Genomic DNA, 27,173 nt, shown 5'->3' with positions numbered 1-27,173 from the left:
GCATCTGTACATCTTACAACTTTGGCCTGAAAAACAAAACCAAACCAAACAACAATTTTGGAGGCATCAGGCAGCAAAGTACATACATTAATGATTAAGATAGTCCAAAATATTTAAGACAAGATCGTCAGACAAGAAAGAAGCCCATGCACCAGCATAAAAAAAACAGACATCAGAAGATTGATGAAGGATCATGCCAACAATGAAACATAAGGGTGGCAGCATCATGTTGTAAGGGTGTTTTGCTGGGAAAATAGATAACATCATGAGAAAGAAGAATTATTTAGAAATACCGAAACCATACCTTAGGTCTTCCAGGGTAATGAAACTAGGTAAGTCTCTGACATTCAGTCATAAAAGTTAACACTCTGAATAGTTGGGACTGGCCATCACAGTGTCTTGACATAAATCCCATAGACGATGATGCAACACCTCAAGACATCAGCTAGTAAGTTCAAACTTGGTCTTAAACTGTGTCTTCCAGTACAATGAACCTAAACAAAACTTTAAAGGGTGAACGAAATGAAAGCTTAAAAACACCAAACCTATTGGAGTGGCTATCACAATACTCTGACCTGCATTCAAGAGAAAATTTGAGGATTTCCAGACAAAATTCTGTCTGAATTCTGTCAGGTGGAATGAACAAAATTGTGCTTGAAAAAAGATGCTTGTGGAAGGCTATTCCAAGAGTTTGACTGCTGTTAAGTAATTAAAAGGCAATGGCACAAAAGTCCTCATTAGTTACAGTGCATAATGAGGACACTTCAACAAAGTACTGTATGTCAAGATGTAGACTTGGAGTGAAGTTTAATAAAACAAAAAATTGGATGCATTTCCTTTATTCTAAATAAAGAACCTTCCATTTGTACTGAATTACATGATTTCCAGTCACAAGAAGCCGTTAAAAGTAAGAAGCAGAGCTGTGTGGGTTTGTGTAAATGGTTTAATCTCTACAAGTTTGCTCAAGTGGAATTCAAGAGAACTAGATGCTAATGCTAATATACAGTCAGGATTCATACAGTAAGTATTTGTTTATCAACACTTTTGTTTCTGTATACCAACACCTTGAGCAAGGCCCTTTACCCTCAATTTCACTTCACTCCAAGTCTACGTCTTTACATACAGTACTTTGTTGAAGTGTCCTCATTATGCACTGTAACTAATGAGGACTTTTGTGCCATTGCCTTTTAATTACTTAACTGCAGTCAAACTCTGTTCCATTGATCCCCTTCTTCTACCCATCCCGAGGCATACAGAGACTGTGGTGGCTCCAGTGGCATCCGGAGATGGACTAGCTCTAGCCAGGTTCTGCTTTGTGAGGATTGGGGTATTCAAAGCAACACTGTCAACCTTATGTGGATGACAACAACCTCCTTATTAATTTACATAATACTCTCCGCTGTCACCCAAATGAGGATGGGTTCCCTTTTGAGACTGATTCCTCTCAAGGTTTCTTCCTCATACCATCTAAGGGAGTTTTTCCTTGCCTCAGTCACCTCAGGCTTGCTCACTTGGGATAACATCTAGGACTGTTTGTCTGTTTATGTTTGTTGTTTTCTTATGTTGTTTCTTATGTAAAGCTGCTTTGTTAAAAGTGCTATACAAATAAAATTGAATTGAATTGAATCAATTGCTCAGTTTGAAATGAGATAAAATGTAAGTCTCTTTGGATAAGAGCATATGCCAGAAATGTAAAATCCAGGGTAAAAGCCTTTTGTTTTACCAAATCTCTTTTACCATTTATCTTTTGTGATTTTTTTAAAACACATATATTCATGTTTTCAGTAAAAATGCTATATAAGCATTATTATTATTATTATTATTATTATTATTATTATTATTATGCCTGATTCATCCTGATGCTCAGTCTTGCCTCAGAGATTCTGCGCTTCTGACATTCTACAGTGATTTTGCTTTTAAAAAATCTACAAGTGCAACCATCCAGAAAACACACAGAAAAAGACTATAAATGAATTAAACAAAAAAAACCCCAAAAAACTATGACATAAACCCAATACTTCTAACATTAATTCTTGTAATTTTTTTTTGTTTGTCAAATTCAAATTTAAATGTAATTTTATTTCATTTCATTTTTTTTAAATGTAAACAAATGTAATTTTTTTTATAAATGGGCAAACATTTTGGAAAGTTCCTCATGAATCACCTACAGAAGCTGGAGTTCTTCATATGAATATGGACACATTTCATTTAATGTGCAATTTCAAACACACTTGTGCATTAGTTCCTTGTTGAGTGGTCAGTGATGAAAAATGACACAAATCTTTTATTCATTTTATTACTAATACAGTACATTCTTGAACTGTGAGAATCTTTCTTTTGGTGGTTATGACCACTACATGTCTGTTCTGCTGTGAGAGTGCTAGCTTTATATTTTAGTGAATTGTTCTGCCACAGTATGGTTTCCTCATGACCGCTTTTCCGTTCTTTTGTTGTCTTTCTGTAAAGATCCTTGGGTAAAAAAACAGCTTGAGATCATATATATATATATATATATATATATATATATATATATATATATATATATATATATATATATATATATATATATATATATATATATCAATGCTGCCCCTAAGCTAAACACTTTATACAGGCAAGATAAAGGGATGAAGAAGACGATATCAGACCTTCAGCTATTTTTTAATTCTATTTCTGTTTCCTATTATGAATCTTAAATATGAAAATACAAAATGGCTCTATGGAATAGAACACATCACTTCTGTATCTGAGAATAAACATGAGGACAAATGAGTTCAGTGCATTGGTCAGTGAATATTCAGGCTTATTTAATCACTAAGATCTATTTCATGGCTGTATAAATAATGGAAGAAATCACTGCTTCCTGTGAATAGCGGCTGTTGGCCGAGTCTTTATCCGCAGAATCTCAGGGAACGGTCGGGCACTTTTCTCAAAGAAATCCAGTCCCGTGATCCATTCGATGTCTCTGACACGTGACTGGTGGAACCAAAGCAAGTCCTCTACCCACTTCGACTCATCCTGGTTGCTCTGCATGCAAATGATGTTCTGGTTAATTTAACATCCATCCATCCATCCACCTTTTACAGTTTTCATTCTTCTCAAGATCAGGGAACCTGGAGTCTATCCCAGGGAACTCAAGGTACCCTGAACAGGGTGCCAGTCTAATGCAGGGCACAATCTCACACACACACACTCACACACCCATTCACATACAACAGAAAATTTTGAGGTGCCAATCAACCTACAATGCAGGAGTTGGGGAGGAAACCAGTGCAGCTGGAGGAAACTCCAGAGACATGAGGAGACTCCAGATCCACAGAAGGACATGGGAATCAGCTTGCATGCAGTGCTCTTGCTTTTAAACTCTATGACCTAAGAGCATGCAATAATCTCTGCTCTCTCTCTCTCTCTCTCTCTCTAGCCCTACATAGTAAGCCTAAAGTTTGCCATGAGACTGCTGTGGATTGTATCTCCCACATACAAAGTCTTAGTCCTTATAGAGTGGATTTACATGAATGAAATAAAAATGTAGAGAAAGTGGAAGAGTAATGATTCATAACCACAATGTGCAGTATCACAGAGAGGAAAAGATGTCCTTATTAGAATCTGATTCTGATCTTTTCTAGATTCTTTATATATGTCATGTCAAGAAGTTTTCCCTTGCTATCATTGCCTCTGGAATTTTATTTACAGATCTAAGTCTAAATCCATATCTTACGGATTTACACAAAGTACTTTCTGTCTTTTCATTGTTTAAAGCTCTATACTGATCAATCTGACTTGAATTAAATTGATAATATTAAAACTGATAATAATTTGAAATAATAGAATAGACAGTTGGCAGTGTACACAATACAATAAAAAAAGATCCATGCATATTTTTTGGCTAAATCTGATTACATAATAATAGATTCAAACTTTAAGAGTTACAGCAGCTGAGGTATGGGTCACAATGATTGATTGAATAGTCTAGCAGTGTCCATTTCATCAGCAAACGGTCAGTGTAAGTACAAGTTTTCATCCTAATCCATCAGGAGCCACATCTGACTCCACCTGTTTAATCAGCTGATCTTGGCTTTCAAAATACTCTGAGGTGTGGCTTCATACAGGGCCAGTGGCTGATGGGAAGGCTGGGGTTCAAGCCCCAGCAACACCAAGCTGCTGCTGTTGGGTCCCCGAGCAGGAGTCTTAACCCTCACTGCTCCAGGGGTGTTGTTTCATGGTTGACCATGTTCTCTAACCCCAACTTCCAAAGCTGGAATACCCAAAGAAAGAATTTCACTGTGTTGTAATGTACATGTGACAAAAATAAAGGCTTCTTCTTCTTCTGCTTGATTGGTTGGAAGGAAAACACCAGTGCTTTCCAGATAAGATTAGAGATTATTTATAGATTAGACAGATTAGAACAAGTTTATAAACTGCTGACTGGAACATGTTGAACTCTGTTTCAGTGCCGGAGGGAGCATTTTTAGCCAGAAATTCAGTTAACTAAAATTTTAGACTTCCACAGAATCTCTCTTAGACACTGTAGATCACAGGGCTGATGATTTGCATGTTAGTCATTGCAGTCTTAAACTGTTGGGTGTCGCTCACTTTACAAATGCATTCTTATTTTGGTGATGGCACAACCTCCCACGCAGGAAAATATGGGAGTATTATTTTATTAAACACTAAATACCTTTCTTTTTTTTCCAAAGAGTGTATTGAAATAACATTTATTATTGAATAACATTTATTAGCTGAATTATTCTAAAAATATTTTGTCTATTTTTCCACTGTATAGCTAATGCCACTTTATTACGTTTGCTACTTGACCTCGCAAAACTATTTCCACTTATTTTATTTTACCTCATTTTTATTTTGACCATGATTCTACTTTCACTTCATTTAATTGTGAAAAAAAAGAGTAAAAAAGGGTCAAAACCGGAAAACACAGTCCGCACTTAGAAAACGAAGCCAAAACTCGTAATTCCAAACTCGTAAAGTAACTCGCAAACTCCTTCATGGACGCATCAAAACTCGGGAGATGACTCCCTTTGTTGGCCCAATGCCAAGTCCGGTGTTACAGAACCCCCCCCTCTACAAACCCCTCCAGGGGTTCTACGTGGAGGGCGACCCTGAGGGCGAGGAGCTGGTTGATCAGGGTGCAACTGATGAAACTCTTCTACTAGGGAAGGGTCTAAGATATCGTGAGCATAAACCTAGGAGCGTTCCTCAGGGCCATATCCTTCCCAGTCTGCCAGATACTGCAATCTGCCCCTGCGGCGTCGTGAGTCTATGAGGGCACGTACCTTGTAGGCGGGAGCCCCGTCAATTTCCACCGGAGGTAGTGGTTCAGCGCTGGGGCCTCCAGCGCTAGGTGGGACATGGGCTGGCTTAAGGAGAGACATATGAAAGGAGGGTGTGATGCGATATGTGGCAAGGAATTGCAGGCAGTAGGTGACAGGGTTGATTTGGCGCTCGATTGGAAAGGGACCGATGAACCGGGGACTGAGTTTACGACATGGAAGCTTAAGTTTCAGGTTCTGAGTAGAGAGCCAGACCTGCTGTCCCACCTGATAATTGGGGTGTGGGCGTCTATGGTGGTTGGCCTGAAATCTCTGGCGATAGATGGTTCTCTGTAGCCGCACATGCACTCGTTCCCAGACCTCCTGACTACGTCGGACCCAATCGTTGATGGCTGGGACGTTGGATGGTTTTCCAGACCAGGGGAATAGCGGTGGTTGGAACCCCAGGGTGCACTGAAACAGCGTCAAGCCTGTGGAGGAGCTGATAAGAGAATTCTGCACATATTCCGCCCATGGCAGAAACTCACTCCACTGATGCTGTTCTTGACTGCAGTACCCCTGGAGATACCTTGTGAGTTCTTGATTTAGACGTTCCTTCTGCCCATTCGTTTGGGGGTGATAGCCCGAGCTCAAACTCATGTTAATCCCCAGATGGTTGCAGAAGGCCCATAAAAAACCTGGGAGATGAACTAGTAAGCCAGTGGGGAGTTTACGGCTGGTTCGGGACTGAGAGCAGATGGAACAGGCTTGGACATAGGCCTTGGCATCAGGAACTAGGGAAGGCCACCAGAACTTATTTCTTAGCAGGGTGATGGTGCAGCGGATGCCTGGATGACCGGAGCTGGGGGCTTCATGTACCCACTGTAGAACACGGTGACGGAGGGATGCGGGCACATAGACCTTGGAAGGCGTGCAGGCTGGTGGGGGCGGCTCCCTGGTGTGGGCTCTTTGAATCTCCTCCATTATGTCCCAAAGAACTGGAGCTAGGATTATTGATGGAGGGAGGATGGTTTCTGGCTGAGTTGGGGAACTTATGGGGTCATGACAGCGGGATAGTGCATCAGCTTTACTATTCTTAGTGCCAGGATGGTAGGTTACTGTAAAGTTAAAGAAAGTGAAGAACAAGGCCCCGCGGGCTTGACGAGGGTTAAGTCTTTTGGCGTTGCGCAGGTTACGGTGATCAGTAAGTACAACAAAGGGGTGCCGTGCTCCTTCCAGCCAATGCCTCCATTCTTCCAGCGCAGCTTTAATTGACAACAGTTCCCGGTTCCCCACATCATAGTTGGCTTCTGCATTGGTCAATTTCTTGGAAAAGTACGCACACGGATGCAATTTCCCAGGGTCCCCATGGTGTTGTGACAGAACAGCCCCGATCCCACAGCTGGAAGCATCCACTTCCACTACGAAGGGATGATTTGGGTTTGGGTGGTGGAGAATGGGGGTGGTAGTGAATCGCTGTTTCAGTTTCTGAAATGCCGCTTTAGCCTGCTCGGTCCAGGAAAGTTTTGTAGGTTTCCCTCTCAACAGGGAGGTGAGGGGGCTTGTGATCGCATTGTAATTCCTTATGAATCGTCTGTAAAAATTGGCGAACCCCAAAAACTGCTGTAAGTCCTTTATGGTGGTGGGCTCAGGCCAGTCCAGCACTGCTTTAATTTTACCCGCATCCATCTCCACTCCCCCTTGGGAAATCACGTACCCCAAGAAACTGATGGAACTCCGGTGGAACTCTCATTTTTCGGCTTTGACGTAGAGCTGATGTTGGAGCAAGTGCACAAGTAGAGTATGGACATGGTGCACATGATGCTGGTAGGTGGGGGAGTATATCAAGATGTCATCTATATAAGCAATGACGTACTTATCCAATAAGTCTTTAGGCATTGGTAAGCCCAAAAGGCATGACTAGATACTCATAATGGCCTCTCGTTGTGTGGAAGGCAGTTTTCCATTCATCGCCTTCTCGAATTCTCACCAGGTTGTACGCGCTGTGTAAATCCAGTTTAGTAAAGTAGCGAGCCTCACAGAGCTTTCCGAGAGCTGCTGGAACCAAGGGGGAGTGGATAGGGATATCGGACCGTAATGGCATTCAGCCCCCAGTAGTCTATACATGGCCGTAAGCCCCCGTCCTTCATTTCAACAAAAAAGAAGCTAGCCGCAGCAGGAGAAGTAGATGGTCGAATACAGCCAGCCTCCTGTATGTAGTCCTCCATAGCCTTACTTTCAGGGCTTGAGAGAGGATAAATCATGGCATTGGGCAGGAGATTAAAAGTGCAGTCCCAGGGGCAGTGGGGGGGGGGGGTCATATAGCTTTTACCTTACTGAACACCTCGCTGAGGTCATCATATTCTTTGGGGATGCTAGTTACTCCTACCCCTTCTGGGCTTTCCACAGACGTCACGCAACAAGCACGTGATACAGGGTTTCGAAAACAATTAGTGATGCAATGAGGTGCCCAACGTACTAATTCCCCCTCCTTCCAGGACACATTGGGGTTGTGATGCTGAAGCCAAGGGAAACCGAGGATAATGGGGTTCTTGGGTGAACAAATAACATAGAGCGCCAGCTTCTCTGTGTGGAACAGTCCAATTTGCAGAGTGAGAGGAGTGGTGTGGTGGGTCAAGTATCCTTCCCTGATGGGTTGATTGTCGACGGCTGTCACTCGTAGAGGGGTTGTGCAACGAATGGTGGGAAGGTTAAGTTCCTCCATGAGACGTTCGTCGATCAGGTTGACGGCCGCCCCCGAGTCAGTCAGCACTGTGACAACATAGGACATAAGCTTAGTGTATAGCCGTACAGGTAGATTCAAGGAGGAGTGATGCAAAGTTTTTCCCACCTTAGATGTAGCAGGCAGCCACTCTGCCACTCTGTGACCCCGACTGCCACAGTAGAAACACGGTCTCAGGTGATCGCGGTGCTGGCTTTCCTTGGGTGAAATTCAGCCCAGCTGCATGGGTTCAGAGCCCTCCCCCCGTGGGCCCGGCGCTGTCTCCTGGCTACTTTCGTTGAGGCGAGGGCAGGTGTTACCTCGATGTTGTCACCACAAATTATCCAGCCGAGTAGCAGTGGTAATGTAACTGGATAGGGATACGTTGGTATCCCGACATGCCATTTCCGCTTTTAGCGATGGACATAGCCCTTCCCGAAACAGAGCTAATGATGCGGCGTCATTCCACCCGCTCTGAGCAGCCAGGGTTCAGAAACGTATAGCGTAATCCGCAGCCGAGTCCGCCCCTTGGCGTAGTTCCAACAGCTGGACAGACACATCTCGTCCCCCTGCAGGCCATCCGAAATGGCTCGCAGCGTGAGGTAGCCACAACGGGAGTGGAGGGGGGAGGAAGGAGGGGGGCGGCTGTCGGTTGCAAGTCGCGCGGCCACTCCATTCGTGGCTTGTAGTGCTGCAAGTTGCTCTTCATAAGCCAAAATGATAGCTGCCTGATTCGCTATCACGGCCTGCAGATTAGCTGGATCCTCTTGAGGCGAAGTATTCTGTAAGGATTGGCCTGAGACAGAGGGTTGAGGATCCATAAGCTCAATCTTTAATAGAGCACAGTCACACATAAAAATCAAAGACGAAAGCCAAAAGAGCAAAAAAGGGTCAAAACCGGAAAATACAGTCCGCACTTAGAAAACGAAACCAAAACTCGTAATTCCAAACTCGTAAATCCAATAAACGTAGCGATGGAGTCCATACACAGAATAATCCAACTGGCAGTAATCCAACAAGTCTCGGTAAGTTCTGACAACAATACTTCGCATTGTGGCACTGCAACCACGCTGCTTAAGAAGGCTGGACAAAACCGGAAGAGCATTCTCCTTCGTGGACGCATCAAAACTCGGGAGACGGCTCCCTCTGTTGGCCCGTTGCCAAGTCCAATGTTACAATATTCTACTTAAACTAAAATTGTTTTCGTTTTCCATTTTGATTACAACTCTGACACCCCCCCCCCATAAACACACACACAAAAACACACACAGCATCTCTGGATGGATTTCACCTTCTGAGGTGTGTTCCTATACCATGGAATTCTGTACAGAATCCTCTGACTGTGGAACAGACTATAAACACACACACTCACACCTGCCATATGATTATGTTTCACAGGGCACAAAACTGATAAAAACATTTTTTCCCTCTAAATACAACAGTAGTGTTACTGATATTCTGGCTGCATTATTCCGTTATTTATTGAGGCCTGAGATGAGAAAACAGCTGTGAAGCTGATGTTAAATCTAATTAGCAAAGAACAGAGTAAAGGGGAATCATCAGCTGTTTAATAGAAGTCAACATTTGGAACATTTGATGGTAAAATATTTCCCTTTCGGGGGAACTCACTTCACTCAGCTTCACTGAGGTTGTATCTGAAACTCTGTGTGCATACACACCAAATTTATTGACTCGATTAGGACATGTGATGAAGGGAATATGTGCCAACAAGTCCATATAAGGGCGTCTATGTCATATTACTACCATCAGGTGATGGTCAGGCTTTGTAATGTAGTCAATGATTGACGATGTTTTCCTTTCTTTAATCCTGTTTTGTGTTTTAATCCTGTGTGTTGTGTTTTAATCACCCAATGTGAATTTTATGAGAACTAACTATGGCCCTGAGTCTGTGTCACAAGTAGTGTGGTGGGTACAAGAGTGTGGCTTTCTCAAGCTTAAAAGGCGACAGTTTTAGCCTGAGACAATTAGATGCATTGAAAAGTAAATTAGATCATATACAAAAAGACAATGACCCGAAGAAGAGGATACATAGAATAATGGTTAATTGGACAGCTTTTAATATGTGGAAATCAGAGACAGAAAAAAGGTTGAGAAAAGGTAGAGACATGCATGATCTGCATTGCACAGCTCACACACATCTGGGACCAGATGCACATTATGAACAAGAATGGTTTGAGAAATGGAAAGAAGCAGATGTGTTATTGTTGAGTCTAATAAGTGAGAATGCTGGCCAGACCTGGAAAACCACACCCATTGTAACGAATGGGACAAACACCACCAATGGCAGGGATCACATAAAAAAAATGTAGTTAAAAGTCCCCAAACAAACAAATCCCAGAGTCAAGGCAACTTTCTACAGGGGCAAGGGGAGGGAAAGGAATCATTCTCCAACTGGTTTGCCGAGCAACATCCTCGGCTGACAATGTGGTGCAGCCCCACTTCAAAATAGGGTCCAATAAAAAGGGAAATGCCCTCCACCAAATATGATGCCAAGAGGTGTCCTCCATGTGGCCATATGTGGAGACGTATGTAGATGTATGAAAACAACAATATGCCACCTATACTGCCAGAATGGTTTCAAATGGATCATGTTATGTGTATGATAGTTCCACTGACTGTGACCAAACACACAATGATCCCCATGAAGGGCAATGGGAGCGAGCAGGCCATTGCTCAGTATTGTAAAAAATTCCTATCGTATGAGGAAGCTGAGCACTTCTCAAGTACAATATGGGGCACATATAAATATGGTGTTAAACTCACCAGCTTCTCTATAGTACAAAGATGAGGGTTCTGGAAGGACCAACCTAACTATGCCACCATGTTTTAACGTAGTCTAATGTAAGGTGATCACTAAGGATAAATCAAACACAAGTAAACACATTTAGTACATGGCCTCCTCCCAAGTCAAATTATACATACTGCTTTGTAGGAACAGGAACCATGCCAATGGCAAAGGTCATTAACAATAGGTGCACTCATTTATATTGCCCATTCTCAGATGATCAGACCTGCCCACAGGCATAGTGTTCACTTATTCATCCATCTGAGACTGGCACATTGCTCAGGCTGACGACTGGTACTGGGTCTGCAGAAAAACATGTATCTAGCACTAACACTCAACTGGGGAGGTGTATGTACATTGGTAAGGTTTAAATATGCTGGTATTGTCAGAACTTACTTACATTCTCCCACATGGCAATCTAAAGGAGACATTTCAGATGATGACTTACATCCACCAGAACATAGACTCAAAAGTAAACTGAGTAAATTCGTTTTTTCCGCAATATGGCGTGACTCAAGTATGGAATCAGTTTGAAAGTCACACATCATTGTTTTGCCACATACATCAATTCCATTAACAGAGCAGCTGAAGGTAATAACCAAGAACTCACAGCCATTTGACTAACCACAGCACAGAACAGAATATCCTAAGATATTTTATTTGCGTTATAATTGGAGACCAGTGGGGCACTTTTATTCCTGCTGACGATGATGACCATGGTTCCATATCTGATGCATTATATGACATGCAAAGTAGTAGACCAAATGAGAAGAGATGAACATAGGGACTATAGCTGGGGATCGTGGTACACGCTGTTCGGACAATGGATTCCCTATCTATCAATGATATTTACGATGTGTGCAGTGCTACTCCAGATATGTCTGTTTGGACATTGCATATTCAAATGCTTGCAAAAAATTGTCCAATGTCCAATCTAGCGACCAACCAACTAGTAAAATAAGCGACTGACAGCGACTGGAATCTTAAATTTGAAGATGACTTTTTCTCTGTCTGGCCTGCTTAGACCAACTTAACCTCCTAAGACCTGGCGTCCTCATATGAGGACATCACATTTTTGGTTGTGTGCACCATAATACTTAATTCTTTGTAACTGGAACCTGTTGTACACAAAAATAAGTGGCTTCATGTTCAAAGATAATATCTGGTTATTATATTTATTGGTTCCTCCTAACCCCAAATAGGTAGAAGAAATCCAAAATACAAGCTCAGGTCTTAGGAGGTTAAAATAAGACTGAGATAAATACAGACAGTAGAAGAACAGATTGAGGCCACATATGTAAATAGGTCAATAATCAGTGTTTCATTTGCATTTTATATGTCTGGGTCCTGTCCTCACAAAAAGAGCATACTGTCCTCTAAAGATCATGTGTTTTATGAAGTGTAACATTTAAGGAGAAATGATACACTGATGTGAGATTATACGTGACCAAGCTTAGTCAAATGAATGCACTCATCTTCCTGATTGAGTGTTTGTACTGGATTATGTAATGTGTTATGTAGCTTTTAAATCTCTGATCTTCTAAACTTTCAGTAATGGTTAATGATTAGTAAAGTTTTTTGGGTGGTGTCCCTAGGAAAAAATGAGGGAACTGTTGAAACTTTTATATGGAGAAATTATTTGTGAGGTTCGAACCTTCTGTTTGCATGCCTGGAGATTGTTTGCGCAAAATATTATTAGGACAGATCTGCGAGACAAGATGGCGGGATTCAAAGCTAAGACTCAGGGCTATCTGGATCAGGCAATGATCAGGTGTTGTAATGAAGCCAATAATTGGCAATGTTTTCCTTTCCTTAATACTGTTTTGTGTTTTAATTCTGATTATAAATACTTAATGTAACAAATGACAGGGGCCCTTCCATGGAGAGCATGGAGAGCTGTTGGGTCCTGTTGCACAACAGCACAAAATTTCTGCAGCACTTGAGCAGCCACCCCGCCCAGGGTCTCTGGGCACATAAATTGGGTTACAATGAAAACTGGGTTGCATACTTCCCCTGGTATTGTTCTTTTCAATAATGACACTCATTTCATGGTGTTGCAAGAGTGTAGATGAGCTCTTTCTTCTTATGCCTTCTGAACTCACTGCTCATGTAATAATCACACACAATTAAAACTGAGGTGTCATTAATGTTATGTCCATCACTGTTGAACTGTCTCAGCAGTGGACAGGAGAAAGAAATCCTTCATTCTGAAGGTAAGAAAGTGCTTGTCAAAGTCGGTGTGTTTTTGCCTTTTTGTCTATCAGCCTGTCTATGTGTGTCGGTCTATTTGCGTATTTCTCTGTGTGTCTGCCCGTGTATGTTGTGTCTGTGCCTATGTCCGTGCGTGTCTTTCTGTCTATCTGCCTATGTCTTTGTCTATCTATCTGTGTGGCTCCATCAATGTCGGTCTGTCTATCTATCTGTGTGTGTGTGTGTTTGTCTCTCTCTCTCTCTCTCTCTCTCTCTCTCTCTTTCTCTCTCTCTGTTTCTCTGTATGTCTCTATCAGTCTGTCTGCCTGTTAAAAATATCAGGCATTGACATTAAACAGGCGACTTGTTCCAGGCAACAATTCCAGGACCAAGATAGAACATTTCAATTCATAGATTAAAAAAATTAATGTCATTTCAGATGCAGAACAGTCATATAAATTCATTTGAGTTTCTCACTTTGTGTGTGTGTGTGTGTTCTTACCATGCAGCTCTCAGAGTTGTCAGGTCGGTGTGGCATTAAAAATGACACTGTGTGTAATTCTCCCTTACACTCGCCCACTGTCTGATTTGAGTCCGAGCAGCTTGTCAAGATGGCAAAGTAATGAGTGGGGATCGGGATACGAGTTCCTGTAACAAACCTAAATACACACACACACACACACACGCGCACACACACACACACACACACACTTATAGTAAATAATATAGTAATAATATAATAAAACATATGGAGTAAATTAAATAAAAATAAAAATAAATGTGTTTTATCAGAATGGAAAAATAAATGTTGGTGAGAAGCAGGGAAAAGCAAGCAGGAAACAGATACCAGAAGAAGTTATTTTAATTCCTTGTAGATTGTGGTGTCAGAGGTAAGATAATGGATAAGGAGTGATTGATTCCATGAATGTTCCCTGTGAGTAATATAGTGAATGAGTTTATACCTTATACGGGTCTGAAAGTGAAGGAAGAGGACCTGAGAGGACATCTATTCTAAGTTGCACAAGATTAAGTTGCTGAACTAATCCCTAAGAAGAAAGCATCTAACAGAAGACATCAGCTTCCCATGATCTCATTTCCTTCCAGGGTGTCACACAGGTAGATGTAAAAAGACATTTTATTCCAGTGTTCTCATCGCTATGGAGAACCATAGCAAGGGCAAAACAGGGACTAACGTCTGCTCAAAAAAAAGCTCATACTAGTTCATACTATTCCCAGAACTGGCTCCAAATTCACCACAAGCCACTGCTTACTGACTATGAATGAATAAATAAATGCATATTTAGGCCTGGAGGATTTTTACTGCTCTATATAAGATAGTTGATTTGGCATTTCTTTTTAGCACAGCTTACGAAAAAACAAACACTGAAGGTAGTCGATACACACTCAGACATTTGTCTGCAAGAAGCACAGGATCAATAAAAAATGACTAAAAATAGAAAGTTTTTGCGTATTAATATGAGGGAAACTGAAAGCAAATGGAAATATCATGTCTTTCTAAACGAACTCTGATACACACAGATATCGTGTCACTCGGTTCGGATCACGTGTATATAATATTATACACACATAAAAAAACATACTGTTTGATTTGGTCTGCAGTGTCAAACTGTCCATCGAAGTTATAATCAAACGCAGGTCCTGTCACCACGTTTATGCTGTTATACTGCGAGGAATACTTCAGCAGCAAAACATTGTGTAAATACTGCCAAACTCCTGTAGAACACACAGACACACACACATACACACACACAAACTGTGAAAAACCTAATCACTTAACACAAGTTAAGTATGCTAATGGTGTGAACTCACTCTTAAATGCTGGGTACATGGGAACCACGTTACTCAAGGTCAGACCATCATATTGCTCTTCTGCTGTGCTGTTAAGATCTGCAATACACACACACACACACACACACATTTTTCTTCAATTTCTTCCTTTCTTTTTTTTAAGGTATCACTGATAACTGCTGCATAAACATCTCAAATCATTCTTCACTTCAAACCTCCCATTTGGAAACTTGCCTAATAATGTTTCAAGAAGAATCCAATTCCTCAATTCTTATTATCAACATTGTCATTATTCTGTTTTGCAAAGTAGAAAACGATATAGGAAACAGTAATAAATGCTAACTGATTGACTAAAGACAAACTTAAGCCTTGCTGCAGAATGCCTGCATTTGCCAAATTTCCTATCTGAATGCAGGCACAAATTATGACTGGTATTGTGTTAGCACTGGTTTGGGGTTGGGGAGTTTTGGTGTGTGTGTGGATGCAGTACATACTGGGTGGATAGAGGAAGGCGTATGTAACATTAGCGCTGCTGTTGTACTCATTACATGTAGGACTCTGATTGGCTTGGATTCTCACATCAGCTCTCAGACAGTCTGGTATCACTGCAGGCAAAGAGCCAGAACCACCTCCAGCCTGCAGGAGGCAACACACAGGTTTACACTCTACTACATTTACATTACTAAATCAACAATAAGCACTGTGTGGTTATGTCGGTTATGTCGTGTTATTTTTATTTTCAGCTGAAGTGAAGAGTTTGAGGTTTGTCCTTGAATAAGCCGCGTATAATTTCTCATATTTCCACAGTAGTTTTTGCATGTGTTTCCTGCCGTCTCCTCCAATGTCTCAGAATCATGTGTGGGTAGCGAATGAATGTGTGCCCCATTCAGGGTGTGGACTGGCCTGAGTGCACGGTGTTCCCAGCACAGGCTTCAAGTGCTTAGAGACAAAAAATTAATGAATAAATTCATATTTATTTTCAGCTAAACTTTTGGTTTGGAGGATTTTGACAGTTCTATCAACATTGATGCTTTTTCTTTTTCTCATCAAACAAAAAGAAAAAGATGGTCTATACACACTTACACATTCGAAGCATCAAACAATTAATACAAATGGAATTGTGTGGAAATAGCATTAAAAAATAAATGACTGACAACCCTTTTTTTATTTATTTGAATTAGATTGATTCAATTTTAGACTCTTTGCTCTCACCACAAAAATGTACAGAAAAAGCAGAAAAATGTACAACACGTCTTAAACAGATCTTCTAGACCAACACCTTTGTCAAACAGACACTCATACCCCCCACCCCCATACCTCATTAGTATCACACCTCATTAATATAAAGGAAATTCCATGCAAATGGAAACCACGTCATGGAAAAATAAAATGAGGACTAAAAACTTGTCAGGAACTGCAGGACTGTTCCCTGCCAGGCCTGAGGAAGGCGGAGGCAGGTGAACCCGAGAAGCCTGCTTGTTTGTGTGTCTTGTAATTACCTGTCCTATTGTTCTCTCCCCTGATTGTCTCACCTGTACCCAGTTTACCCTAATGTCTAGCCCTATAAATAGGGATCCTTTTGTGCCGGTCTTTGTCTGTGATTGTTTTGCTGTTACTTGTGCCGTGGTTCCAGTCCATCTCTTCTCTTGTTCGTCTTTAGTATTAGTCTTCAGTATTCTCAGTTTACCACGCCATGTCTCGTCTTCCGTCTGTTTCCCCATGTCGTGTCTTTATGTGAATAAAAGCAGCGCTTCGCTGAATCCTGTGTCTGGGTCTATGTTCAGCCGTGTGCTAGCGAGGGCACATGCACCACGGATGGCCCGGGTTCAAGCCCCGCCTAGGGCGAGGATCCTGGCTGTGACAAAACTACATTGTAAAATGTTCACTCATGTCTTTAATTTATATTTCATATTGCATTTTAGTTCAATTCTAGAGAAAAATGCATCAGTTATAAATCAAATATATGGACCTGTGTTACAGACAAAGCGCAAAACACCAGATGAATTCCCAAAAAATTCATTTTTTTCTTTCATTCTTAAATTCATTCTTTTCGGTTTCTCCTATCCTATCTTGGACCTGTCAGTTGCTTCTAGTGCTTCTGGCAACAGACTTTTTTATTTTAATTTCTTTATTTTTCAACCACAAGTAACACCAGTCTATAAATTGTATCCATGCAACACACAACACAATGCAGGCATTGTCTGTACATTTGAAATATGCCAACAGACAGAACAGAATATCCCACATGGATCCCATTAAACACTTATGGCAACAAACCATCCATCAATTTTCTCTACTGCTGAACTTCTCCATCCCACTCTTCCCATAATTGTGCCTGCTCGGAAACACGCCTAAAATCAATAGCACTATAACATGCTTGGTTCCTCTTAGCTCTAAGCAAACAATTCTAACAAATCGGATATCCAAGAACACCAATAGTCTTAAAAAAATTCATAGGAAAATGACTGGGTCTAAATGAACATTGTGTGGTCCTCAATAGCATTATTAAACAAACAATGTTGAATGAAAGCAGGGTTCACAGGTTCACTTGTTTGTTCCAACACTTTTTTTTTCTTCATAAGCCATTCAGATGCTGATTTGCTGCTGTGCTTGGTCCTTTTGCAAGACCCAGTTTCAGCCCAGTTTGACAGATCGTGTGGCTGAAAAACAGCCATGTTTGTCAGCCATGGTATAAACTGTTTATTATACTACACAGTGATTGGTTTTCATTATGAATTGACGTATACATGTTGATGAAACCTCTCTACTTATTTCACCTTAGTCCAAATAAGTAGTTTCTGTATTTTTTTGGTTTGTTAGTTGATCCTCAAGATGTGTGTTTGTGTTGACGCTATTATGGAACAAATGCCTAAAATAAGATGTCAACTATAAACCAAAACCCTCCGCCCATGTGGTTTTGATTATTTCCGGTTCCACAACACTTCCACTGGATTGGTGAGGAATATTTGTTTCTTTTTAGTGACTTAAACAACAAGGTAGTGACCAAGAGTTTGTCTGTTTGAGGTCATTTACCCAAAAACCCTGGGAAAGCCTGAATTTCATTCTCAACATTATTTCATAACAACAAACAGCAAGAAAATCAGTATCCGACAGCCAAAATCCCCTAATCACACAATCCCCTCGCACACAATACTGTATGGTTACACAATACACATGCGAATACACAGAAACAAAATCTTTTATCTTTATTATCAGTGTACTCTTCTGTCCTATTGTATATTACATCTCATCTCATTCCTACGGTGGCGCAAAACAAAATAACAAATCCGAAAACACAAGGACAATTCGGACAAGCCGGAAAAGGTAGGTATGGAATTCTTACCGCTAATTGGACGAGAGATCTGTCACTCAGGATCTACAGGAAGTCCAGCAGGCTGCAGAAGTAGAAAGTGGATTGGTGTGTGTATGAACACAGCTCTGCTCTTATACCGCTCCTTACATCCTTTAACCTGGAATAGTTTTGTCTTCTAAACATACCTGCATTATTTAGGTGCATTTTTAGAGATTGCAAACTAATCTTTATGCCATCAGTATGTCCAAAATCAAGCCATATGAACATCCTTCCTCAAAGTATCACTGAATGAATTCCATTTTCTCTCTATTTTTTTTATCTATATAAATATATATCTTTGTTATTTTCTTAGATTTAAAGTTACACTATCAAAAAAAAAACGGATGGTTTAAAGTAAATGCAGATCTCTAGACATGTACAAGAAATACAGTTAGATACACGATTTCCTACTTCTTGCATATCTTAAGTGACAGATATCTCATCCAGTTAGGGGTAAGAATTCCATTTGCAAACTACACCTGCCTTTTCCAGATTTGTTCAGATTCAAGCATATGAATAGTTCTAACAAAAGTGATCTGAAGAGCCCTAAATTCTCACTTGTAGAAAAATTCTCTGATAAACTACCAGTTTATCATAAACTCCTTTTACTGTCAGGAATAAGCTCTGTGTTGTTTAATGTAGCACCAGGGTCCTATGTGCTGCATCAACTTTGGTTGAAATGACAGTAAAAGTCTCTGGACTCTTGAAATCCCAGCTTTCCCATGCTCACAGCTTTAATGGATTAAAAAAGGGGTGGTTTGTCACCTTGGTGATGACAAAAGAGCAGTGTCGGGCAATAAAAGGTTATAAAATGTTCATCAAGCTTTTTATAGAGACCTTCACATTCCTGATGCAGCAGTTCCCAGTATTTTTTTTAAGAATTTGGCAGTTCATAAATAAATCCACAAGTCATGATGGGACGAGATAAAAGGCTGATGGGAATGATAAAACAAATGGCATGTTGAACACCAAAATAGCTTAAAGATGTTCTGATGAGATCTGGAGTGATGATTTTACCTGCACCTCATATGCCTCATATTAAACTCATAGGGATTTCAGGGGTTAATGACAAGCAAGCACTCACGATTGAAAATGAAGCACAACAAGGCACAACAGATTTTTGCCCAGACATATCTAGGGAAATCAAACCATTTCTAGGAAAGTCTTCTGTGGCTTCTTGAAACCAAAAGCCTTTTTTTGAGTTTTTGGGAGTTGGGATTTCATAGGGTTATTATTCATAGGTTATGTGTACAATTTGTCTAACAGCTTGGCTGCCTTTAGTGCTCGAGGTGTGTTGAAGAGAACCAGAACAGTTTAGAGTAAAATGTTCCCACTGGTCAGATTACAAAAACAAAAACTCACATCCAAAATAATGAGTAAGAAACAGGGTATGTGTGAACTGGGCATCAAATGAGATCTAAACGAAATCCTGCACATTTTTGAATTCTGTGAGAGTATACCAAAATATACCTCAGAATATACCTCAGTATGTGAGAAAATACCAAAATAAAGGCGTAAGCAGCTTCTAAATAGCTACAAGAATTTTTTAAAGGCTTATCCAGGGGTGGAGAGCAATGAAGTACTCAAACTCTTGTTGTACATGGCTCTCTTTTTACTTTTACTGGAGGTTTATTTTTTTAATATTCAACTTAGATACATTTATTACTATTTTAATGAGAACATTCATACTAAATCATATATTTAAGCAGGAAACACTGTGGACCACTAAAAGGAATATTTTCATGTGAAGTTTCCAACCAAAAGTCTACACTTCATGGTTTCATGTCTGCATCACCTTCTAGCTTTCGTTTTTCTTTCGGCTGTCTTGCCAGTACTTACTTGCTGTCTGCACACAAAGTACCATTACGTGACAAACGAGACGTCACTCTGGTTCTCTTGATAAAAAAGCCACTAGGATTTTTCCATCATTTTTCTTTTTGGATTATTGCAGAAAATAATCCGTGACCAACAAATGGCTATGATTCTTGCACATCTTCTCAAATGAACATACTTGTAATGAATTTTAAAGCCTAAAAACACTTAGCAGTTAAAATACAGCACGCACATGACACATCATAAAATCAGAACCACTAAGCTTCCGACAATCTTTCAATCTTTATTTAAAAACATTCTCCATGATACGGATCTGCTGTGCCCTCTTTTTGTGGCTGGATCTGAATGAATGAAAAGTTTGCAAAGAGTGTGTTCTATTGGTATAAAAATTCCATCCACCTTTTCTCAAAGCACGTAAATAATCACAAGGGTAGTTATTACTGATGTATTTCATGTTGTATTTTCAGCTTGTGTTAAACACAGACCTTCCAGTATTTCATTTAATTTATAATCAAAAACCAATAAACCAGTATATCTCTATAAGCTGTGTTCTCTCTCTCTCTCTCTCTCTCTCTCTCTCTCTCCCTTTATATCAATGTCAATTTCTCACATATCTCCAGTTTTAAGAGGTTCAAAGGAATCAGAGATAATGATCTTCAAATTATACAAGCCCAAACCTGTGGAGCTTTACAACCTGTGGAAACATGTAGGATATTAGCTTTATGAATAATATGTATTTGCCAGACAGATATTTTGGTGTTTGCCACCAAATGCCACAAAATCAGCCATGCTTTGAAGTGGCTTGTTGATTGTAAGTAATTGTTATTTATCACGTTTGAAAATCTGACAGGAATTTTTAGTTCAGCTGGCTTAAGAAAATGCACTGTATTTACCGTGTATTGAATATGCTTGTGTTTGTGTGTGTGTATGTGTGTGTGTGTGCGTCTGCGTGTGTGTCTTCATGCCAACCTGTTTTTCCACAGTGAATGAGCTCCAGAGAGGCATGAGCTGGTGTTTGCTGTACGCGCTGATAAATCCGTGATGATGCAGGACACAGTATTCCAAGTTGGACTGCAGCACATGCGGTCGGCCAAACAGCAGATGTGTGCTCACACTCTTAGACACTGGGAATACAAAACCACACACAACAATCAGCACCATGTTAAAGTTTTCTCTCTGCATGCTTTTCAACAAAATCAAATCCAGATGTCAGATTGAAAGACACTGTATGTGCTATGTCTATTAATCTCCAAGAAATCAATCACACACACTCACACACACACACCACTCAAAACAGATTACCCAGCACATTGTTCCAACAGTTTTTCATTTAATGTCTTTTTAAAGCAGAAACAAAACTAACCTAGGTTACAAAACTAAACTTGTTATAACATTAAGGCGAATGTTTTTCTAACATTATTCTAATAATGTTATGTTATCTGTGTTATTCCAAACCAAATATGGTGAAAATAAAACCTTGAAATAAAACCTTCTGACCTGTGCCATGTTTTCCTATAAGCATGTTAAGTCTAGCAGAACGTGAAGGATACAGTATTTAGCTAAGTTTGCTAGCCAACTTTCCATGCAATTGTCAGCTAGCTATATCAACCTGGGCAGAATACACTATTTATTTATTTGGAAGGTAACTCACTGTGTATTGACAAATGTCACTGTTATAGAGAAGGCATTTGAAAGCTAATCTTTAATACTAACATATATTAAATATAATAATATGAAGAGCTTTAAACTTAAGCACACACACACTCCTAGCCTCAAACGTGTATATTTGCATAAAATATTGATTACCTTCAGCATCAGACAGGTTCAGGCGAGAGTTTAGTGTGATGCCATCCTACAACAAAAAAACACTTACAACACCAGTGCTACCAAGGATGAGTGTGTGAGTGCTAGTGTGTGATATTATGAATGAATACACATTTTAGCATTTCTCAGTGCATGTAACAGTCTGTGAGGCAAAACACAGAAGAGGCAATATCTTTAAGTCATACACAAAATAACACACAAAATAAATGATGCAGCATGTTCCCTTTTGACGGAACTCAAGGCTGCGTCATGGCTGATGCTATGGGAACGCTTCTATGTGGAAGATGTGTCTGAAGCTCTGTGTGAAATCATGCCGATTTATTTGCTCGGGTAGGTCATGTGATGAAGCGGAGCACGCCAGCAAGACCATAAAAGTGCATCTACGTTACATTACTACAGCTTATTTTGTCTTTGATTTGATAGAGGAGCGTGCATGCACGGCTCTCAAGGGAGCTGACTGCGTGCACTGCAAAACTTTTCCTCACCGTAAACTCCCCTTTCTCTTGGTTATTTTCTCCAGCCAAGCGCCAGCACCTTGTGACTCATATTTGCTGAGGCAGCATGCTGACTTAGATCATGGGTCTCACAGGTTGAGTTAGTGGAGGCGGAACAAGAGATGGGTGATCCCCTTTCTCTTTCCCGCTCTCCCGACTTGGATTTCCCTGCTTCGTCTGACCTGAACGAGGAATTATTGTCTTCATCGGACTCTGAGGAGCTAGATGTATTCAAATAATGGTTGGTATGTCATTGAATTGCTTCTTGAGAGAGAGCAATCAGTGGTGTTCATGCTGTGGAGTTTCGCACGCTGTCGCTAGCTACATTCCGCGTTCTTCCTTGCCGAAGTGAGGAGCCAGGGCTAGGCCAGTACCCACCAGCCCCAGCCTGGCCTGCTGAGGATGGAAAAGAAGGCCAGCGCTGCAGCCTGAGCCACTTCTACTGTTGCCTACCCTGCCACATCCGGTGCTTTGGGGTTCTGCCATGACCACCCATGCTCCTGCTTCTTATGTCTTGCCACCTCCTGGGGTAGCCCCTGCCAGCTTGCTGTTTCAGGGCAGTATGCGAGGTGAGAACAGTGAGAGGCTAACACCTCTCTTAGATCACCTGGCAGGGTGGAAGTTTCTGCCAGGTGCACTACAATGGGTTCTGTGGGAAGGCTACAGATTCCAGTTTCCTCTCCCAGATCAAGCTGGCATGTTTTGGTTAACAAGGAGGACAGGGGCTACACCTACACAAATTTAGACCTGTGTGCTCCAAATTATATGCTGAAACATACAAGGCTGGGATGTTAACACTCAAGGTCACTGTGTTGCAGATCAGGTCTGAAGACTGATTTGCAATGATAATCCTGGAGGGTGCATATCTTCAACACCCTTTTCAGTCACAAGGGTTATGCACCACGAGTCACAAGGGTTATGCGCCACAAGCTTTGTACCCTTCTTATGTGGACAGACCCCAGTTTCTCACCTTGGGTCCCAATCTTAAGGCTTGTCGAGGGGAGTGGCAGCCAGGCATTGAGATGCCGTGCATGCCCTCTCTGATTTCACACAGAGCTTCAGACACAACTTCCACATAGAAGCATTCCCACAGCATCAGCCATGATGCAGCATGTCGTTCCCTTCTCAGAGAACTGGGTTACATACGTAACCTGGTGTAGATTTCTTCCCCAATGGACTTTTGTTACTGTTTGTTGCAGTTCCCATTTCTGACCACCAGGTGCAATAAAACACCCTATGGAAGCTACAGTATGTGGGGCAGCAGATATCATTGAGCATTGGAAGTCTTTTGGCATGGAGGAGTTGTTGTTGAATCTGTAATGAACTTAGATGTTGAGCTAATTTATGAGTTGCTCAGGAGCTCCTGGTTACACAACTCCAACTGACTGTATATGACCGTAGAAGATTCAAGATTCAAGATTCAAGATTCAAGAAGCTTTTATTGTCATTTCAACCACATATAGCTGGCGCAGTACATAGTGAAATGAAACAACGTTTCTCCAGGACCTGGTGCTACATAAACATACAACTACTAGTACAATACAAAACAACAAACAACACCACAGAGCTAGGACAGAAGTTTGTCTTAGCCAAAAAAAAGTGCACAGTGTGCAGCTAGGTGCAAACAGAGCATAGACAAGACAGTGCAAAAAAAAGACAATAAATACAATAAAGACAACACAAAAGAACACAGGACACTTAGCGCTGAAAGGAAATAAAAGAACGTGTACTGGAATGTAAGTGAAATAAAATAGATAAAGTGAAATGATGTAGAAAAAAAAAAAAAAGTATTGTGCAAAAATATTGTGCAAAAATACACAGCAGCAGTTGAGGTAGTGCAAATAGAATAAACATAAGTATAACTATAGCAGCGGATGACAGGTAGAGGTAGTGCAGTAAGTAATGAACAGTATAAATTATGTGTGGGTGTGAGTGCATCCACACAGTCAAGAGAGAGTGTGTGTGTATCAGTGTGTGAGAGACAGAGAGTTAGTATACAGTTCAGTCCTGAGTGAGAGTGTGTGTGTGTGAGAGAGTGTAGAACAGTTCAGTCCTGAGTGAGAGTGTGTGTGAGAGTGTAGAACAGTTCAGTCCCGGGTGTTGAGGAGCCTAATGGCTTGAGGAAAGAAACTGTTACACAGTCTGGTTGTGAGGGCCCGATTGCTCCGGTACCTCTTTCCAGATGGCAGGAGGGTGAAGAGTGTGTGTGAGGGGTGTGTGGGGTCAGCCACAATGCTGATGGCTTTGCGGATGCAGCGTGCGGTGTAAATGTCTATGATAGAGGGGAGAGAGACTCCGATGATCTTCTCAGCTGTCCTCACTATCCGCTGAAGGGTCTTGCGATCTGAGACGGTGCAGTTCCCAAACCAGGCAGTGATGCAGCTGCTCAGGACGCTCTCGATGGTCCCTCTGTAGAACACAGACAGGATGGGGGGAGGGAGATGGGCTTTACTCAGCCTCCTCAGGAAGTAGAGGCGCTGCTGGGCTTTCTTGGTGATGGAGCTGGTGTTGAGTGACCAGGTGAAGTTCTCCGCCAGATGGACACCAAGGAATTTGATGCTCTTGACGATCTCCACAGAGGAGCCATCGATGGACAGCAGAGAATGGTCACACCGTGCTCTCCTGAAGTCAACAACCATCTCTTTGGTCTTGTCGATGTTCAGGGAGAGGTTGTTGGCTCTGCACCAGGCTGTTAGATGTTGCACCTCCTCTCTGTATGCTGACTCGTCGTTCTTGCTGATGAGACCCACCACGGTCGTGTCATCAGCGAACTTGACGATGTGGTTGGAGCTGTGCATTGCTGCACAGTTGTGAGTCAGCAGAGTGAACAGCAATGGACTGAGCACACAGCCCTGAGGTGCTCCAGTGCTCAGTGTGGTGGTGCTGGAGATACTGCTCCCGATCCGGACTGACTGAGGTCTCCCAGTCAGGAAATCCAGGATCCAGTTGCAGAGAGAGGTGTTCAGGCCCAGGAGACTCAGCTTCTTAACCAGTTGCTGAGGGATGATTGTGTTGAATGCTGAACTGAAATCTATGAACAGCATTCGAACGTAGGAGTCTTTGCAGTCCAGGTGTGTGAGGGCCAGATGGAGGGTTGTGGTGATGGCGTCTTCTGTGGAACGGTTAGGACGATACGCAAACTGCAAAGGGTCCAGCAAGGGTGGTAGCTGTGACTTGATGTGCCTCATGACGAGCCTCTCGAAGCATTTCATCACGATTGGTGTGAGTGCAACGGGACGGTAGTCATTGAGGCAGGAAACCGTGGACTTCTTTGGCACAGGGACGATGGTCGTTGTCTTGAGGCACGTAGGGATGATGGAGCTGCTCAGCGAGATGTTGAAGATGTCAGTGAAGACATCTGCTAGCTGCTCCGCACACTCCCTGAGAACTCTGCCAGGAATGTTGTCTGGTCCAGCGGACTTCCGTGGGTTAACTCTGTATAGAGTTCTCCTCACGTCAGCCGTGGTGAGACAAAGCACTGGGTCATTAGGAGGAGGGATGGTCTTCCTCGCTGTTGTGTTGTTCTGTGCCTCAAACCGAGCGTAGAAGTCGTTCAGCGCATCTGGAAGGGAGGCGTCACTGTCACAGGCAGGTGAAGTTGTCCTGTAGTTGGTGATCGCCTGAATGCCCTGCCACATGCGCCGGGAGTCTCTGCTGTTCTGGAAGTGGCCGTGGATTCTCTGGGCGTGTGCACACTTCACCTCTCTGATGGCTCGGGACAGTTTGGCCCTTGCTGTTTTTAAGGCCGCCCTGTCCCCTGATCTGAAGGCAGAGTCTCTCGATTTCAGGAGAGCACGCACTTTCGCAGTCATCCACGGCTTCTGGTTGGAGCGTGTTGTGATGGTCTTGGAGACAGTCACATCATCGATGCATTTCCCGATGTAGCTGGTCACTGATGCCGTGTACTCCTCCAAGTCAATAGAGTCGCCGTTGGTTGCAGCCTCCCTAAACATGTCCCAGTCAGTGCACTCAAAACGGTCCTGAAGAGCAGAGATGGCTCCTGCTGGCCAGGTTTTAACCTGTTTCAGAACCGGTTTAGTGCGTCTGACGAGTGGTCTGTATGCTGGAATCAACATAACAGAGATGTGGTCTGAGTAGCCGAGGTGGGGGCGGGGCTCCGCACGATACGCGCCGGGAATGTTTGAATAAACAACATCCAGCGTGTTCGTCCCTCTCGTAGGAAAGTCCACATGCTGATGGAATTTAGGGAGCACTGTTCTGAGATTTGCATGATTGAAATCTCCGGCGATGATGAACAGTCCGTCGGGGTGAGCATTCTGCAGCTCGCTAATAGCTCCGTACAGCTCACACAGAGCCTCCTTAGCATTAGCGCTGGGTGGAATGTACACTCCAATAATGAGAGTAGTGGTGAATTCCCGGGGTAAATAAAAAGGTCTGCATCTAACAGTTACAAACTCCACTACCGATGAGCAGTAGTTAGACACAAGCACAGAGTCCTTACACCATTCCGTGTTGATGTAAACACACACACGGCCACCGCGAGTCTTACCGCACAGAGCTGCATTCCTGTCGGCACGAAACACGGTTAGTCCGGCTAGCTGAATGGCGGCGTCCGGAACTCTGTCGCTGAGCCACGTCTCCGTGAAAACAAAGACGCAGCAGTCTCTGAACTCACGCCATGTAGTTTGCTGGAGTCGGATGTAGTCCAGTTTATTATCCAGTGAGCAGACGTTGGACAAGATGATGGAAGGGAGTGCCGGCCGGCTAGGGTTGGTTGTTAGCCTAGCACGGACACCCGCTCTTTTACCGTGCTTCCGCTTCCTCGAACAACGCTTGCGACGTCCTCTCTCCCGGCCACCGGCATCAGGCGACGCCGGGGATTGAAGGCCTGGACTTCGCAGCAAGCCGAGTCCGC

At 42.2% G+C, this 27,173-nt stretch overlaps 1 protein-coding gene across 1 annotated transcript in view; it reads right to left on the bottom strand.

The window, feature by feature from the left end:
* Positions 1 to 2,746: 2,746 nt before the first annotated feature.
* LOC131364955 (ectonucleotide pyrophosphatase/phosphodiesterase family member 3) overlaps positions 2,747 to 27,173 on the bottom strand; it is a 47,168-nt gene continuing 22,741 nt past the window's right edge. The window contains exons 19-25 of the mRNA XM_058408457.1: positions 21,786 to 21,831; positions 20,949 to 21,103; positions 15,289 to 15,430; positions 14,816 to 14,893; positions 14,587 to 14,719; positions 13,488 to 13,644; positions 2,747 to 3,027 (exon numbers count right to left, since the gene is read on the bottom strand). Coding sequence (XP_058264440.1) covers positions 2,854 to 3,027; positions 13,488 to 13,644; positions 14,587 to 14,719; positions 14,816 to 14,893; positions 15,289 to 15,430; positions 20,949 to 21,103; positions 21,786 to 21,831 — 885 coding nt within the window. The 3' untranslated portion in view covers positions 2,747 to 2,853. The remainder of the gene's footprint in view (positions 3,028 to 13,487; positions 13,645 to 14,586; positions 14,720 to 14,815; positions 14,894 to 15,288; positions 15,431 to 20,948; positions 21,104 to 21,785; positions 21,832 to 27,173) is intronic.

Source organism: Hemibagrus wyckioides, linkage group LG14, assembly GCF_019097595.1.
Source record: "Hemibagrus wyckioides isolate EC202008001 linkage group LG14, SWU_Hwy_1.0, whole genome shotgun sequence".
Taxonomy (NCBI): domain Eukaryota; kingdom Metazoa; phylum Chordata; class Actinopteri; order Siluriformes; family Bagridae; genus Hemibagrus; species Hemibagrus wyckioides.
The sequence above is the reverse complement of the archived record's forward strand: the minus strand, read 5'-3'. Positions and strand labels throughout refer to the sequence as shown.